General features: G+C 37.3%; 1 protein-coding gene across 1 annotated transcript; it reads right to left on the bottom strand.

The window, feature by feature from the left end:
- Positions 1–550: 550 nt before the first annotated feature.
- Positions 551–15,636, bottom strand: PRIMPOL (primase and polymerase (DNA-directed)). The gene is made up of 12 exons (XM_009866260.1): positions 15,457–15,636; positions 14,182–14,273; positions 13,077–13,218; positions 11,560–11,707; positions 7,425–7,709; positions 5,567–5,729; positions 4,305–4,402; positions 3,801–3,887; positions 3,616–3,724; positions 1,985–2,067; positions 1,855–1,901; positions 551–856 (listed from the first exon to the last, which is right to left on the bottom strand). The coding sequence occupies exons 1-12, from the start codon at positions 15,634–15,636 to the stop codon at positions 551–553; spliced, it is 1,740 nt and encodes a 579-aa protein (XP_009864562.1).
- Between the last annotated feature and the right edge of the window lie 2,228 nt (positions 15,637–17,864).

The raw sequence follows: 17,864 nt of genomic DNA, 5'->3' as shown, positions 1-17,864 counted from the left end.
TACTGTCAAATAGTCTGAGAATTTACTTAGAACATGACAGAAATTAATGAAATAGCAATTCCAGTAGTAAAGCTTTTCTGTGCTCTTTTAACAATGTCAGTTTTTTGTCTTGGGCTATTAATGTGCTCTTGCAAGCAATATATACTTTTTAAAAGAGAACACAGACTTTGGTTTGACTATTAATAGACAAATCTTTTTATTAAATTTGCACTTGAAATAAATAATTTCCTCCCATTTCTGGAAGTAAAGAAATATATTTTACCTGGCTTATCAGTAAAACTTCGACATACAAGTAACAAAATGGAAAACACGCAGCAGAGAGTGTTAATGGATGCATTGGTGATGAGTTTTTGGTCCAGTACTCTTCAGCCCCCTTGTAATCATCCGTGATCTCCTGCCTGTTGAAGATCATCTGGTTGTGAGGATACTTGTTTGGTAGCAGTTAGTTCTTTGTCTCACGGCTTTTGAACTACGTGGCAGTATCTCTCACAGCAGGCGTGCAACACACAGGCATCGTTGCTAGCAGTCTGTTTGCTAGTCAGCTCTGTGGTTAACTGCTGCCTTTGTTACATGGGTCCTGCTTCGTTAAAGCTTCCAAAAGAACTTCATCAGGAATTTCTTCCATGGCATAACTGAGACTATCATTTGCAGCTTCAGCTAATTCCACATCTTCAGTAACTTCTAGGAAATAGGCATCATCGTTTGCGTTGTCCCAGTCACTGTCTGACAACAGGAAGTCTTGAGACAAGCTTTCTTGTAGAGATACTGAGCTTTTTGACAAGTCTGATGCATTAGAATGTGGTTTTACTTTTTCTTCTGTGTTCCCCCTTTCATCCATCAGTGGATACTCTTCTTCCTTTTAGAGACAAGTATAGTACTTATTCCGTATGAAAATAGTCTTCATACCTTTAAACACTCTAAGCTGAAAGTTTGAAGCTCATGCTGCCACGTAAAACAGATGCAACAGAAAGCTGGCCAACATGGCACATTTTCCAGCACATCAATTTAAAGCCACATTAACCTGTGGAAGCCTATTTTAATAGGAATAGAAATTTCCTAGTTTTCTAGTAAACCGTCAGTATAGTCCATTGGATACAGCTATTTAACACAAGGTTAGAAGTAATTTTAGTGTCTGTTTAAAGATACTGTCAGGATCTGAAACTGCATTCAAATTACACTTTCTGTGAAATACCACTAGCAAGTATTGACAATTGGCTGAAATAGAGCTTAATGTGCCATCCTGGGGCATGAAGTTTAAAAGGTGTATATTTAAAAACTGCATACTCAGTGGAAAAACTATTATCTTCAGCACTTAAACTGACCTGATATTATATCTAGATTTAAATATTCTACCCACGTGGGTTAATATAACTGCTTTAATACACAAAAATGGAGTTAAGTGGACATCAAATGTGAGCGTCGCTGACTAAAACTTGACCCTAACTCAAGGAGCGCTTTTATTTTAGCCAGCCCAGCACATAGTCACACACGCACAGCACAGAGCTTAACTTTGGCAGTTTTTCCTTTCTGTACCTGCAGGGGTCTTGTGGTTTATGCACTGGGAACTGCTGTTCAGACCAAAATAGAGGAAAGTGTTTAGTCCTGGGTCAGTTGGGCTATTCCAGTAACTTTGCTTTATCTGTGCTGACAGTTTTTGTGCAGGATCTGCTGCTGAACTTAAAAATTAATATACGGACCTATGGCACCAGCAGAGCTGCTCTATACAGCTATCCTGTACCAGTGTAACTACTGTCCAGAGCTCAACAGACTATGCATTAGTGGGGATTTTCAGTGATTTCCAGAGACAGCTTTGCTCACAAGAACTTTAGCATATCGATAGGACAAAAAACATACCTCTTTAAAAAGAAAAGGCAGACATATCCTAGGTGGCAATGGAAAACCTAAATCAAACATAGGGCATTATTTGAAGTTAACATTCCAAAAAATATTATGTATAATTGCTTTGAAATCACAGAATACATACTTTGTGATTTGAAGTTGTTTTCTCTGCAGACTGGATCGTGGCACTTTTGATACCAGACTTCTTTCTTTAAATCTACCAGAATCCTATGAATGAAATAAATTCGTTTTTAGTAACAGTACATAAGTGCAGTGAATGCATACAGTAAGAAACTCTGACCCTAAATGAACAGGTTTTGTTTGTCTCCATTTATAGATACTGCTTTCTGACATTACATATGTTTTCTTGTGCAGCCTTCTACTTTTTTTTCAATAAACTTAAGTCTGCTTAAGTTAAATATATTTATTTTAAGACTAACATTCAAAGCGAAATTTAGTTAAGCTTGGAAGAAAATGTCAAAGTAAGATTAGTATATGGGACCTAACTGTAGGATTCTGACGCTACTGTTACTGAAGATTCCATTATAAAAGCCAGATAAAATCACTGTTTCCTGTCAACTGATTAAAACACTCAGCTTTTTCAGCTGTCATTTAGAAACACCAAGATTCAAGCAACTTCCTTGAGAAACACCATCTTCATCTGGTAATGGCTGTGTTTGGTTTGTTGGTTTTTTTTTTTTTAATACTCTTGTTTTTAGAGCTATGAGGATAATCAAGGGACTTGAACATCTCTCCTGTCAAGAAAGACTGAGAGAACTGGAGCTGTTTAGCCTTGAGAAGAAAAGGCTGAGAGGGGATCTTATTAATGTGTATAAATATCTCAAGAGTGGGTGTCAAGAGGAAGGAGACAATCTCTTCTCAGTGGTGCCCAGCAATAGAACAAGGAATGATGGGTGTAAGCTAGAACATAGGAAGTCCCACCTCAACATGAGAAGAAACTTCTTTACTGTGAGGGTGACAGAGCACTGGAACTGCCCAGAGAGGTTGTGGAGTCTCCTTCTCTGGAGACTTTCAAAACCCTCCTGGACACGTTCCTGTGTGGCTGCCCTAGGGGATCCTGCTCTGGCAGGGGGGTTGGACTAGATGATCTCTAGAGGTCCCTTCCAACCCCAAACATTCTAGGATTTTATGATACTTAAAAATACCTTTCTTATCTTTCAATTACTTCAAATGTTAGCTAGAATTATTAAGTTAAAATATTTCTACTAACGATATACTGCAATTCTAATGTGATCTAAAACCCCTGACCTTTCAACGTTTATTTTGCTAAAACTGTAAGAAGTCCCAAGTCCTTACAGAGTCAGTAGCAAAACTCATCTTGACTTTAGTGGTGGCAAGAACTACCTTTGTCATCTTAATAACCTAAGACTGTGATTTAAGATGCACTGTAAATGGATGTAAAAGTGGTCTGTTTTCTTTATCTTATTTCTGACTGTTCAGCTTTCTAGCTAAGAAGCATCAAAGCATAGTACCACTTAATATATTTAACATTGTCTGACTTCTATGTTAGCATATTGAGGAATGTATTTTAAATAGTTTGAAGATTACTTCATAGAAATATCAGAAATGCAGGTTCAGTTATTACAACATTAATTTAGGGGCAAGAAAAAGTTTTTTTGGGAAAAAAAAAAGTGTTGTATCCCCACAGAGCGAGAGCAGAAATTGTAGTAGATGCTGATTCTAGCCATAAGCGTTTTTCAGCATTTTAACAGAATAACAGTTGAGCAGTGAATGGTGAATAGTTAGAGAACATACATTATATTGTTACTTCTGTGAGCTCGTCCAATGTTTTCACACCAACGGTAACCAGAAATATCATAGACGAGTATTTGTTCCAGAGAGAAATAATTCCATCGCCGTATCCCTGGGGGCAAAATAATTAATTCTTTTAAAATACTGCTGCAGAACACTCGATTTGTAAATAGTAAAGTGGTCCTTACCTCCTTGTACCCCATCTTTATTAACTAAAGAACGAACAAAGCAATCAATTTCTGGGTATGGCGAAGCCTGATAACCTTCCAGAGAATCTGTTAAGACAAATACATAACGTTTATGGCTTTTGCCACTGTAGTATGTAATGGTAAAGCTGTTACACATCACACAGACCATAGACAAAAAACGGGCATGAATCGCACCAAATCCTTAAATAAAACCAAGGATAAATCCACTGTTAATTCCCTGTAGGTCTTTAAACTGCTGTCCCCCACCCCCCAAGGTATAGAGGTAGCTGGGACAAAGCACAACACCCGTAGAAGCTGGTGTGGAGGGTAAATGGCATTCATGTGCTGCAGAGCGTCCTTCAGCACAGCTGTACTCTGCCTCCTGCAGAATGCTGGCTGGAAAGAAGCCCTCCTAGGGGTTAGCAGGTCTGTAAGTCACAATACATCTAATTTAGGAATAGTTTGGGGTTTTTTTTTTTCTATAGTAGAAAAGGCTTGAGGTACCTCTACTGCTTCTGGTAGTTTTACTGTTTAGAAGAGCAGACATTTTTCTCTCATCCTCTGAAAAGCCAGATGACAGAATTTTTGTGTCAGCCCCTACTCTGAAGAAACAAGAGAAAACAAAGGAAAATGTGTGATTCTTACACCGTAACGTAGCATGGCACAACATACTGTAACACAGCATAGTATGGTGTAACATAACATAGGCCTGGACCACCAGCTGTAGGTGGCCCTGCTGGAGGCTTGGACCAGATGACCTCCAGAAGTCCCTGCCAGCCTCACTGTTCTGTGATTCTCTGTGTCACCTCTGGCTGTCCCTGTAGCACTTTTTATTCAGTCTGTTTCCTCTGACTTGCAGCAGCAGAGGGCAGGGTTTCCCCCTCCAGAACAGCAAAATCCTTCCTGGCAAAAATCCCAGGACCCAGGCATTTAAAGACAGCTGGGCCACGTTCTTACAGCAGGATTTGCTCTGGATGTAATATTTATGCATATATATACCCTTTGAAAAGCTTTACTCTTTTTTTCCTCTACAATGAACTACTTTCCCTTGCCTTATTACTAGCTGGAAGCTTTATGATCACAGAAGACTAAATTCAACACAGCAGCATTTCTCATCCATATTTATGATTCGGCTGATACTGATGATCTGAATACACCACACGATTTATGTTATGGGGCCACCGGCATCAGTTCAGGGTAATGAACCTTTCAGGATATAAAAACTGAAGTCGTAACAAATATATATTTTTAATAGAAATATTACACATAATATCATACAGATGGATGCACCATTTTAACTTTCTTCCTGCTGCAGTAATGATTAGGATCATCTTAAGATAACAGTCAGTGCAGGGCAAGAAAACTTCCTTGTTGTAGGTAACAGTATTCATTCTAAGGAGGTACCTGTACCAAACAGGAAATCTGGTATGCAAGTAAACATGTTCCTTTCAGAACTATACAGAATCCATCCAAACTTATTAATGGTTACATTTTGGTGTTTTGAGTGTGTATAGAGAAATGAGGCACAACTCAGACGCTGGACCACATATTCTGTGTTCTTTACACATTTGAACATAGGTAAAGAGCCCCCAGAATTTTTTTCTTTAAACCCAAGGAATTCTACTGGAAACTCCTAAATTAAACTGTAACAATCTGCAAGAAATAATTGCCCATGGATAGTAGTTATTCATAACTGCTGCAGGAGAAAAATCACCAAACTATGTACTTGAAAATATTTTCAAGTTCCACCATAATTAAATAATTACCTAATGTTGCAGATCAGAGAAGAAAGAAAATATGCTTCTTCCATGGAAACATTCTCTTCACAGTTAGGGAGGAATTGATTATCCTCTGCTATTTTCAGAATCACATTTTTTCCTGCTTTTGATGATTTATACATCCGGAAATTTCTATTCTTTGTATAAACTCCTACAGGAAAACAAGTATTTCTCAACATAACAATCCTGGCTAGGATTTAAGATAATCAGTACTTGTAAATGAAACTATTTTCCTTAGACCCAACAAAGGTCTAAGGAATGGATAACAACTATTATTGACTTCAGCTCACAACCTATAGAAGAACGCAGCAAAGCAAGATTATGCACACATGTACTTTTTTATGTTATAGAAGGATTAAGACAAACCCTCAACACCACCACTACCTAGGCATTTTCATCATTCTGACTTTATAATTGTTAAAAGTTTCCCTGCAGTATAAGAATCACACAGAATTGTTGAAGTTGGAAGGGACCTCTAGAGATCATCTAGTCGAAAGAAGGTGATGCTTTCAAATTAACTTTGTGAAATACAACTGAGCATAAAAAGCTAGACAATTATTTTGACCAGAAAGGACATCGTATTCATCAGACTTTTGTTTTCTGTGGACTAGACACCATTTGGCTGAAGCATGTATCAGGAAAATTTAATTCCCATCTCAAAAACAAAAAACAGAACAGTGGATAGGTACCTTAAACATTGCCTAAACTAAATTTATTGAGGTGGCTGCTTTATTTGTGGGTTGCATTTAATTTTCATGAAGATAAAAGAACTCATACAGGCAGAATGTCACATTTCCATCACTGCAGCCTCATGATGTTCCAGCTATTTTGGTTTTAGCTTTCCAGTTTTGAGGTAATGTGTAAACATACCAATTATGGTTAATTTTGGGGGGACTAACATGAAATTCTTAAAATGTGACACCGTAAACAGCTTCTTTTTCTTTAATTTCTGTTCATGTATAAACTTGATGGAATTTTGAACAGTAGGTACAACATAATACTTCTGAATCAGTAATGGAGAAGCCTACTTTAGGGACAACTTTGGGATTATGTTTCAACAAATCAGACCTACTGAAGAAGTCAGCAATAAAAGTGATCCTGAATTCCATGAAGAGAATTTGAAAATATGGGGGTTCTTCAAAGAAGTCAGAAAAAAAAACAAGATAAAGCCTTCAAGTACATCACATGCTGCTGTAAAAAAAGCATGCTAAGCTACTTTCATTTCATTGAGGGTAAAAAAGCAGAGAAACCAGATATAGAGGTGGAGAGGGGTGGAACTGTCACACATTAGTTTGACTAGTGGTGTTGCGCTCCTTGAGATTTTTAACACTTTGATACCATGAATAGGCTAAGCCCAGCTGGGCCACAAAATGCCCAACCCAAAATTTCTGTTATTCAGTCATTAAACCTAACAACTGCCATTCCAACAGGGGAAGGAGGCTCAATTCATACATGCAGAACAATACAGAAGGCCACACCTGCAAGAGTTGTTCCCTAATTAGGCAGCTTCTAATTCAACTGAAATGACAAAAGTGCAATACATGCTATCCTCTTAATCCAAATAGGAGCACTAAGTCCTTAGGAACAAAATTAACTGGGGAGTCTTCAAACTTCAGAACAAAATAATTAAATGTAGTAATACAGAAAGTTTCATGAACCAAGACTCTGAAGGCCAGCATTTATGATCCCTGTTTCAGGATGCACTCTATTTGGTTTCAATTCTGACCATTAGGACAACAGTAAGAACACTGTTGTTGTTCTTGTCCGTAACCAAAGACTAAGGAACGTATCATTTCTTAACTTTTGTTGCATCCCAAAGAGGTTTAAAAGCACTTCTTATATTTACCTAGATCCACAAAAAGTTGTTTGTTGCCTTCTTTATCATTTACTATTAAAAAAGAAAAATCCAAATTCTCTCCCTGGTATGATGTTTCCATATCCTTTGTTTTGTGTCCGCTGGCTGGCCAGCCTCTGGAAGCCCCTTCGACAGCTGTGAGGTTTGTAAGAGAACCAGCTAACCCAACTGTTTCTGCATGGAAAACATGTTCTGCTCCTTCTTCGGGAATCATGGCAGCAGCTTTACTCTCTATTAACCTTATGGCAGGCTGCAAGATGGTTCTCACAAAGTTACCTTAAAAACAAAAGAACCCAAAAGCAGATAATGTCATTTATGAGTCAAGAAAGAACTGAACAGTTTCTGAGCAAACGTTTTTCAAACCAGCCAAGGTGGAAGTGGTTGGAGTTTGTGGGTTTTTTTCTCTTCCCCTTCTGGATTTTAATAAAAATTCTTTTGACCAGCACAGTGTACAAAATAGTTCTGGTTAATAGCTAAGAAACAGAGAGTTGGCAAGAATTTTCACTTCTTTAAAAAAAACCCACAACAACAGACACCAAAATATTAGTTGTATCATACAGCCACAATCTTCTGCTTTGCAATTTTACTACTGAGAACAGAGAGAATTGAGAAGCAAGATGGCTTGGCAATCACCTCCTCGTTAGAAAGACACACAACATAATGAAACTGAAATGCGTAGGCTATCTCTGAATTTAGTCTGGGAATTTTCAAAGTCCTGGATAGAAATGCAAACTTGAAATAAATGTCTTTGGTATCTTCCAGAAGAATTTCTCCTACCCATCACAACACCTATATGATTAAAGCCTCTGACAGACAAGATCTCAAGCTGCTCCCATGCTTGGAGCACAAATGATCTCAATGATTAATACAACAAAGACTTTTGCACTGAAGTCTGTGTGAACCTGAAATTTCCACTAGAGTGTCAGAAACCTATTGAACACATTCAGTTTGGGTCTTCATACTAGCTTAGCATGAACTAGGCTGTTAATTGCAAGACTTAAATGTTTAAGGTAGGACCAGTTTGCTACTGACAGTGATATATTAAAAAAATAAAGGCATCAAGGTCCTTCATAAAATGTAGTTTGAACACTTAATATTTCATGTACCATTTAGTGAAACTCTTCAATACGTGAATAAAGCATTCTATAGGTTTGCTATTACACAACTTTTTTATCTAAATATAGGTAGTTTTTAATCATTTAGATGAATATTTTTGCAGTAGTTAATGACAGCATGTGATAACAGCAACAAGCTCAGATTTAGAGTTCTGAAGAGCTTGTGATTTCCCCTCTCACCACTGCTTTCCCCAGTTCCACTTTCAGAATCATTATAAAGGCTTACTAGCAGATTCAAGGTGTATTAACTGATGACCAGAGTCTACTCAAACAACAAATCACTTTTACAAAAGTATTTTGTAATGACTTTTCAAACTTCCAGTATAATAACTCAACTCCCACTGTACCTCCAGGCTCTGCTAGATGGTACCCAGAGACAGACAAACAAAAACCATGGCCAAATTACTTGCAGGGGTAAAGAAGAGAATAGAATAAATACAGATGTGGAAGAAAAACTATGGAACCGAGGGAATACTGGCAAGGAGGACTCTGCAGCTGTTGGATGAAACTTCAGTGAAGAACTTGAAAGAATATGAAATGCAGCTCCTCCTGTGCTACACATCAGCAGAATGACTTAGTGTATCGAGCATAAGTATCACCATCCTCATAACTCAGGGCAGGTCTGCTGAGGCACACGAGCCATTCATAGTCACAGACAGCGGTTTAACCCTGCATGTTCAAACGTGCACACAGAATTTCTTACGTTTATAATAGTTATGAAACAGATCTTCAGCTCAGGGAAAAAACGTACCTATTTCAGAACTGAAGTTTATTTCACTTATGATAAAAGTTTACTTCCTTTTTTTTTAAAGTCTGTAATTAAGTAATAATCACTCTGGTGTCTGAATAGCAAGGGTTCTGTCAGCAAAAGGTTATTTTGGGAGTTAGTTCTTTATCATTTGCACACACATCTCTTTTCTCTCTTCCCATTTCTTCTAACTGGTCAGATGTGGGAACCAAACCCTGCATTTCATACTTTTGATTCTTGACTGTATTTTGTATTTTATAGTTGGGACTTGTCAACTGTGTAGATCAATGTAAATTCATTTATCTCCAGTTTTTCTGTGGACCTACATGATCTCTGCTTTCTTACCTGAGCAATGAACTCAGTCCCTGTATTTGCAAATATTATATACTAAGTGTTTTTCATCATATTTAAGACCACACACTTTGTTTTGTGCATGACTCTTGACATAAACTGCTTGTGAAAGTATCATCCAAGATGTGATAGTTCATATTCTTGTTTATCCTATATAAATAGTACTAACTCATCCTAAACAATTATTAATTACAGAACACTACAGTAATGAACTTCAGAAAAAGAAACAACTCTTGAATGGGTCCGAAACATATATTAACCCTTTTGTTTAATGTTAGACAAAATCTTTCCTATCATCTCAAAGAATACACATATTCTCATATAGATTCTGAGAAATTGCTCTATGACGTTACCTGCATTTGTAGTTATTTGCTACAGCAGAGCATTTTGCACAAAGTACAAAGCTAATACACTTTAAGCCAGGTTTGTCAAGCAGGTTACTAAAATGCATTAATGAAAAGTCTAGAGTGTAATATTATTGGTAACATGCATGAATTTAATGCTGAAATTTACATATCTCAAATATAAATCAGTTTTTATGGTGACTTCAACCTCTTGTTGAAAAGGTAAAGGCAGAACATGAATACATGAATCTCTTAAAATATTTTAAGTCTGACTGTAAACATGTCAAATTCACATAACAGTGGAGACAGAACATTTAACCAATGGGCTAGAATAAACACTTCAAGCTTCTACTTGGAGAACTCACTAATGTAATTAGTTATCAACCTCACAGGCTACAGCTGCTGTCATACCAAATTATTTATCATCCATGTATTACTTAAGAGTTTTATAATGTCAAAGTTGTTAAAGACTATACTTTTGAATTAAAAATTGCAGTAATCCCATTTAAGTCTTTGGAGTTTGTAGCTGTTACCACGGTGTCACATAAGAAATAACTGCTCTGTGTCACGCTTGGGGCTGGCACACAATGTTATAAGCATTGGCTTCTAACTTTGACAATCTGCTGAGCCTGCCATGGGAGCTACTCCTCAAAAGCTTTAGGGACACGGATTCACTGCTCCTAAGAATGAGAAACAGGTTTTTTTAAAGTTAAATAAAGTTGGACACCCCCTCAGAAGTTCTGCATTTGTAGGTTGATAGAGATTTTAATTCCACCACTGGGCAAGCTGTTTTCTATCAGTTCCTGCTTCACTCAGACAAAACCCAGCTGAAACTCTACTGTGCCCTCATTGTTCCACGTGAATCTAGAAGCCTGCTTTACTGCACACCATGCAGAGTACATACACAAGAAATTACGAATTTCAACATTAGCTTTTCTTAATGCTCACCTCAGTGCTTCACAAACTGTATTTTAAAGTATGTTCAAAAGACTTCTGTGGAGAGGTATTGTTGTACTTATATGAAAAGTGGAGTCAAGAAAATGCTGAACTGGCAGTTCTTTTTGTTGCAGTTGTCATATCCCATGAAATTCCCACTTAAATCAACAATTAAAATTGCTTTCGACTTTCTCTTAGTCATGTTTTTGCACAAGTGGTTTGAAAGTGTCTTTGTCCTGCCTTTCTGACCCTTGCTGAGCACAAACCAGCTGTATTTAGAGCTAATAATCAAAGATTTAATTGTTAAGACTGACATTAACCTGAAAATTAAGGAGTTACACTGTAAAACAAGTTTCAAGCCAAAAACCAGTCTTGCCAGTCGTTTTGTTAGTAAAACATACAGGCACAAAAAAAGTTACATTTTGTAAACATGAATGTTAATTATAGAGAAAAGGAAGATGAGTTGAATAATAATGAGGCTTAATAAAATAGAAATAGGTAGCAATTTCTGCTGTGAATACGTATGTTTCCACATATAATCCTATTAAAACAAACATTCAGATGTGAGATGCCACTGTACAAAGTCAAAACCTCACCTTTTATTTTTAGGTGTAAGAGGAAAACACACTTACCAACATGAATATTATCCTTAAATACAGTCTTTTGGGGTAGAAATATTAAGTGTCGACTAAATTTTTCATCAGTACTGGAATCTAAATTCAAGACATCTTTGGCTGAACAATTTACATCATAAAATTCTTTTAATTTTTGGCTGACAAACTGAAAAGATAAACATTAATTAGGCTATTTTCTCTAGCATTTGCAATAGCAGCATCTATAAAAGCTAACACAAATGCAGATTCTACATGTTTTTTCAAGTTTTTTTTCTCATTTTGAGCATACAATTTAACTTCAAAACACAGCATATTTTAAACAAATTTGACACAGACTGTGTCTCCTGAAATAAACAAGTCACTGAATATGCTAACAGCAGTAAGCTGAGCAGATTTACAGCTTTTCAGGTCAGAGACTAATTTAGTTTGCACCCACAGTGACAGTGTCTGTGACGCAGGCTCACCTAGGACGGAAGACAGCAGCTACCTGACAGAAAGGGTTGGTACGCAATTCACTTGTAATGATTTAGCTAATTCACTGGTACGACCCAATGAACACCAACTAAGCAGAAAACATTAAGATGTCTGGCTCTAAAAACCTTCTATAAGCTAAACTTGTCATTACTCATGTAATGAACTCAGAACCTAAGGGTCTGGAAGCTTAGAATTTTAGCATCTTGAATCCCCCACCCAGCAAATCCAAAGTTCTCAGTCTGAGGAATCTCTAGATTTCAGAACTGATCCACAATGGAGCAAACCCCTCGAGAGGCTGTATCGAGGACGGCTTCTTTATGAAGGAATGACCTCAATCATCTTTTTATTTCCTTTCTAGCTAGGGACATGTGTCGGAAGGTATTATAAACAAATGGCTACCGACAAAGAGGTTTTATTGGACCAGAAGATATTCTAATAACCCACTTTATTTTCCACGCCTGTCAAATTGAATGTGCAGTGCAGCTAATTTTTAACCCAAATTTGCAATAAAATGGAAATTTGCACTATTTTATAAAACTGATAATTAGCAAAGATATTTAACTTTAGGTACCAAATTGATAAGTGCCATCATCTGATGTTCTCCACATCGTCACTTAACTGTAACGAAAGGCCATCTGAAGACAATCTCTGGAGACATTTATCTAAGCCTTGATATATGACTGCACCAGGTGGCAAAGGAAATGACCCGGGGAATATCTGAATGGAACTTTTATTGATGCTACTCTGAGGAACACCTAAACACTCCTTCAGTTTTACAGCTTTGTGGTGACAGAGCACATAAAACAACCTGCAAAATCTAACTTACTGTATGAGTAAACCTACAGTGAATCAAGCATTCCAACATTTTGTTGTTTCACTTAAAGAGAGAACCTTCGCTTTAATTAAAACATCACTTTTTACTTCATTAGAAGTAACCACTAGGCCTATAATTCTGTTTCATTTTGCTACAGAATAACCAAGATAAAAGTGGTACTTTGATTTTTGTATTCAACCAACAACAAATTTGTATTAATCTACAACATGACTTTGCTTCAGTTTACCTCAATTAACTTCGCAACCATACTCTGGCCATCTGCACCGGGATTTGCTGGTTTGTAGAATTCCAAATCAAAATAAAGTTTGCAAGCATCTTTTTCAGGAATTACTTCGTAGCAATGCATAAGACTTGTTTTATAACCTTTCCTATGGAAAAACAAAAATCACAACCTCTCATGATAAGCATTATATGGACTTAGCATTAGCAAGCAAGGATCCCACAAGCCCTAAATATTCTTTTATTTTTCAGTCAACTGCCCATATTAAAAAAGTAGTTACAAATTTTTCAAAGCATTATCGGGCTGCTAACTTCAGCATCTAATAACAACACAGATATTTGTCTGGCCTATAATTTGTTTGTAAAATATTCTCCTCCCCATCCCCCTAGGTCTTACAATAAATACTGTTGATAGAAATGCTGTTGAGAATTTAGAGAATGATGAAACTACAGTAGAACACTTACTATCACTCACGTCTTGAGCACTGAAAGTGAGATTACATAGACTTTTTTCCAAGCAAATTAAAAATCATTCACATTTTCAAATGGAGAAAAACAAACCAAGTTTACTTGATTCTTATGTTTCTTTTACTTCATAACCAAATGTTTTATTGTAAAACAAAAATTGGGATAAAGAGTTCAGCACAGAGTCAAATTGTCATTACTTGAAACTCCATCAAACCAATAAAAAACCGTAAATCGCTAACCAGACATTTATATTAATGCCCATTTAAACTGATATACAACTAGTCATAGAAATATGCTAGTGTCATGTGTTGGTTTGATCCCCTGAGAAAAGCCAAGAGTGAATGCATATCTACTCTTATTCCATTTAAATTCAGTAGACGGGGTCCTTAATCCACAAGAAATAATGGCCAACTGCACCTCAAAAGCAAGCTGAAACTCACTACAGAATAGATTTTCTTGTCCATATGAAGATTTTCCCCCAAGGCCAAGATGAAACCTCAAGACATCCACTGCACCTCTGTGCTCGTCAGCGCAGCAGTCGGCTGCTGGGGACAGCGATCCAGTAACAGCTACCGCTGGGTAACAGTATCTCCAGCACACTGCTGCCTTGTCATCATGTATAGGGTACCTCTTCAAATACTCACGTGTAATAAAACCAAAGCTCTTTATATGTTGTCACAAGGTAAAACCTCTGTCCACTTTGTGTGTTCTTTTCCAAGGCAAACACATGAACATCCTTTTAAAATGGAAACATTGAAGGGGTTTTTTTATTCAAAGAACCAGTTAAAGTCTTCAGAAGTTCTTACTTGTCATTTATTTGTTTGGTCAAAGGTTAGTAAGTACTAGAAAACTGTAAATATATCATTTATCCCTTCTCAACCCAAGTAGCATCTGTTTTTAGTTAAGAACATCATTCTGACTTCAGTTACATGAGGAAAATTTTGAAGCTTTTCTTTGCCATGCATTAATGTAAACTCTATTTTCTCTGTAAAGACTTTTTTTTCTGATCAGCAGCAAGTTTGTCTAACAGTAGAAGGAAAATGTCCTGAAAGGAACATTTGGATACGATGGCAGCATAAAAATAAACAAACAAAAAAATGCACTGCCAAGCTAGAGAAAGTGCATTTTGGAAAACAGACTGTCAAGATTACTCAAACACCAAAAACAGTGGGAAAGAAACCCCAGCAATCAATTTGAAAAGTATTAAATGCAGAGAACTGAAAACAGTAAATGAAAACATTTTGCATAACATTTATTTCATAAAATCACAGAATTGTAAGGGTTAGAAGGGACCTTAAAGATCATCTAGTTCCAATCCCCCTGCCACGGACAGGGACATCCCCCACTAGATCAGGCTGCCCAGAGCCCCATCCAGCCTGGCCTTAAAAACTTCCAGGGATGGGGCTTCCGCCCCCTCTCTGGGCAACCTGTGCCAGTGTCTCACCACCGTCATGGGGAAGAACTTCCTAACGTTCAATCTAAACTGATCCATCTCTGGCTTTAATCCATTCCCCCTAGTCCTATCACTATCCGACATCCTAAAAAGCCCCTCACCAGCTTTCTTGTAGGCCCCCTTAAGGTACTGGAAGGCCACAATAAGGTCTCCAGGCCACAATAAGGCTTGTCATTGTTTATCATCTGAACTTGCCACGCTGATGCCATTGGAGAGTTATATTTTTTTGTCTCTGCCTCTTGTTTTTCTCTTTCTCCCTGTTTTTTCTTTCTTCCTACTCAAATCTCACTACCTTCCCATTCTCTTGCCAACAATGTTACCAAAAAGCACTTTTACTGTTAGAGGTTAACACCACACATAAACAAAAAAGGAAAAAAATAAAATCTTGCAATCTGATACTTTACTGTCAACTAAGCTTTCAAATCAAGTTCAACCTTGAAAGTACTTAAAGAGTAGAGACATTTACCTCTTTGCAGGTTTTTACATAATTGAAAGCTTCAGCCTGACGACAAAATATTTTCCAAACAGAGGATGGCAGAAAGGGTTTGGACAGTTTTGGTCTATAAACTGTAGGAAGAGGGTTTCTTTCATAGTAAGATGCTCGTTCTTCCACTTTCTTCAGTCTTTCTTCCCATTTTCTGTTCATTTGTCCTAAAGCAATTATAAAAAGTCAAACACACATCAATTTCTGTTTGTGACTTATCCTGTACCATTCACTGCTTTTGACTCTGGTTTTGTTGAGCATACTTTATTTATTAACTGAGAGTAGTCAATATTCCAAATCAACACCCAACCTTGCTATGATACTCATCTCAACATTAAATCTTTCCATACGGATTTGGGACTTAGAAGATCCTCATATTGATACTATCAAAGATAAACACAACAAAATACACACAGTAAGGGGAGGCCTAAGAAGTTTCATTTTTGTTTATAGAATGATAACATAATGCTTCTTGAAAAGTATATAAACTACATTAATTAGCTGTACAACATTAGTAAGGAGTGAAAAAATACTTGTGTGAATAGGAGTGAAGAAATTATTTCTGCTTTATGGTTGAAGAGACAAATGAGATAATTAATTTGTATGGGTAGTACAGCAGTTGAGTTCCTTAGAAAAAATAAGATTTCAGTGACACTACCGCTGAGCTCTGTATCTCAAAGTAAACGAACTGAAATCCAAAATGAGGATTCCATTCTCCCCCATTGATCAGTAATACTTTCGCCTGCTTTAAAATCTCGTGTACTTTCCTGCAAACTTAAGACAACAATCTTATCTCTTTTCAGTAAATAGCATGTGATGCAGTAGTGCTTGCTGTCTTAAACTTCTAGTCCATAAAGTAATCCAAATGCTATATAACAATGTAGTATAGCACAAATGAACACTAACATACATACAATTATTATCCATTGTCCCTCTGAACACCTGCAAATCAGAGGAAGAGGGGCAAGCAGTAAAAACAGAAGGAGCTGCATCTTTTTGTTCTGCCCAGCACAACCACTTACCAACCCTCAGTTCTCAGAACAGCCTCCCAGTTGTCACACGAGATAAAACTGAAACTGACTGTACTCAGAAGTATTCAAACCTTTAAAAAGCAGAATCCACATAGTAAGTTTAAGTATTTAAACATTCTTGTGGGCCCTGAAGCCCAAATTTTACATGCTCTGAATTGCCCTCTAAGTTTTCCACAGTAAAGCTTCCTGGACACCTACACTTCTACCCATGGTACATCTAAGCCTGCCTGTGTTTTGGTATTTTAGTGCCTATGTCAGGTCTAAATAAGAGTGTGGGATTTTTGTTCTTACAGAGGTCAGACATATTATCTCTACAGACCTGGTCAGTCTTCTGACCTGTGAACTTCCTCTACTCCCTCCCTTTTCATGCAGTTAGTCTCTTCTTTGGGACTGAAAAATGGAATTGTAGACAGCAATCAGTGTTTCTGAGAAGTGTCAGCAGAACCCTTTCAGTTCCATTTTCTGCTGGATCTGTTGTTAATTAACTGGGTGCAAAAAACATTTCCTACCTTAGCACTTTCCCACACCATGACCATAAAAAGAAAGGAAGAGAATTCCCGTAAGTCTCTGCTTATGTTAAACTTTCTAATTAGATCAGGATGTATTTTTGCAGGAACATAGCTGGAAGGATATCTAAACCTTGGGGAGGGTTGATGGCCTCTACTTTAGCTGAGATCTAGCCCTGTTTTTGCAGTCCAAATACTCTTGGATTCTCAGCAGTCCAATATGTCACATCTTTTCAAGGTTATTTCAGTTCCCTTGTCAACTATAACTAACACAACACATCTGTTTAGTGCAACTACAGACCAGCTGTCTGAGTTTGCCAGAAGTAAGAGGAGTACTTATTTTTACTTTACTTCTCAGAAAGAAATTTTGCTACCAACACAGCTGGATGTCAATGTTTTTGACTCAGCAGGATGATCACATGAAGATCCTAGGAAAATGTATCCCCTGGGAGATGATCTAAAGAACTTGCTGTTTCATTTTTCCCTTTTGACAGAAGACTATTATTTTTTTTTAGTGATGAGGGCAGTGGACATCTTACATTTTTACATCTTAGATGGCTGAGTTTTGGGTTTGTTTGTATGTTTTTAGTTGGGTTTTTTTACTAAACAAATGAACTTGCCACTTCAGAAATGGCAATTTTCTCCCTTATGCTACAAAGGACGTGATTCTGCCCCCTCTACTCTGCTCTTCTAAGACCCCACCTGGAGTACTGTGTCCAGCTCTGGAGACCCCAACACAAGAAGGACATGGATCTGTTGGGAAGGGTCCAGAGGAGGGCCACAAAAATGATCAAAGGGCTGGAGCATCTCTCCTACGAGGACAGGCTGAGAGACTTGGGGCTGTTCAGCCTGG

Source organism: Apaloderma vittatum, unplaced genomic scaffold, assembly GCF_000703405.1.
Source record: "Apaloderma vittatum isolate BGI_N311 unplaced genomic scaffold, ASM70340v1 scaffold13433, whole genome shotgun sequence".
NCBI classification, from domain to species: Eukaryota; Metazoa; Chordata; class Aves; order Trogoniformes; family Trogonidae; genus Apaloderma; species Apaloderma vittatum.
Note: the sequence above shows the minus strand (reverse complement) of the source record. Positions and strands in the feature narration are given on the sequence as shown.

What these genes read in the sequence shown, in the direction of transcription:
- PRIMPOL (XM_009866260.1), bottom strand. Translation starts at nt 15,636, where the DNA reads ATGAACAGAAAATGGGAAGAAAGACTGAAGAAAGTGGAAGAACGAGCA. An exon ending in ACAACTTTTTGTGGATCTAG is followed by an intron (nt 5,730 to 7,424) that starts GTAAATATAAGA and finishes GTTTTCCTGTAG; the next exon opens with GAGTTTATACAAAGAATAGA. An exon ending in TCTCTGATCTGCAACATTAG is followed by an intron (nt 4,403 to 5,566) that starts GTAATTATTTAA and finishes TTGTTTCTTCAG; the next exon opens with AGTAGGGGCTGACACAAAAA.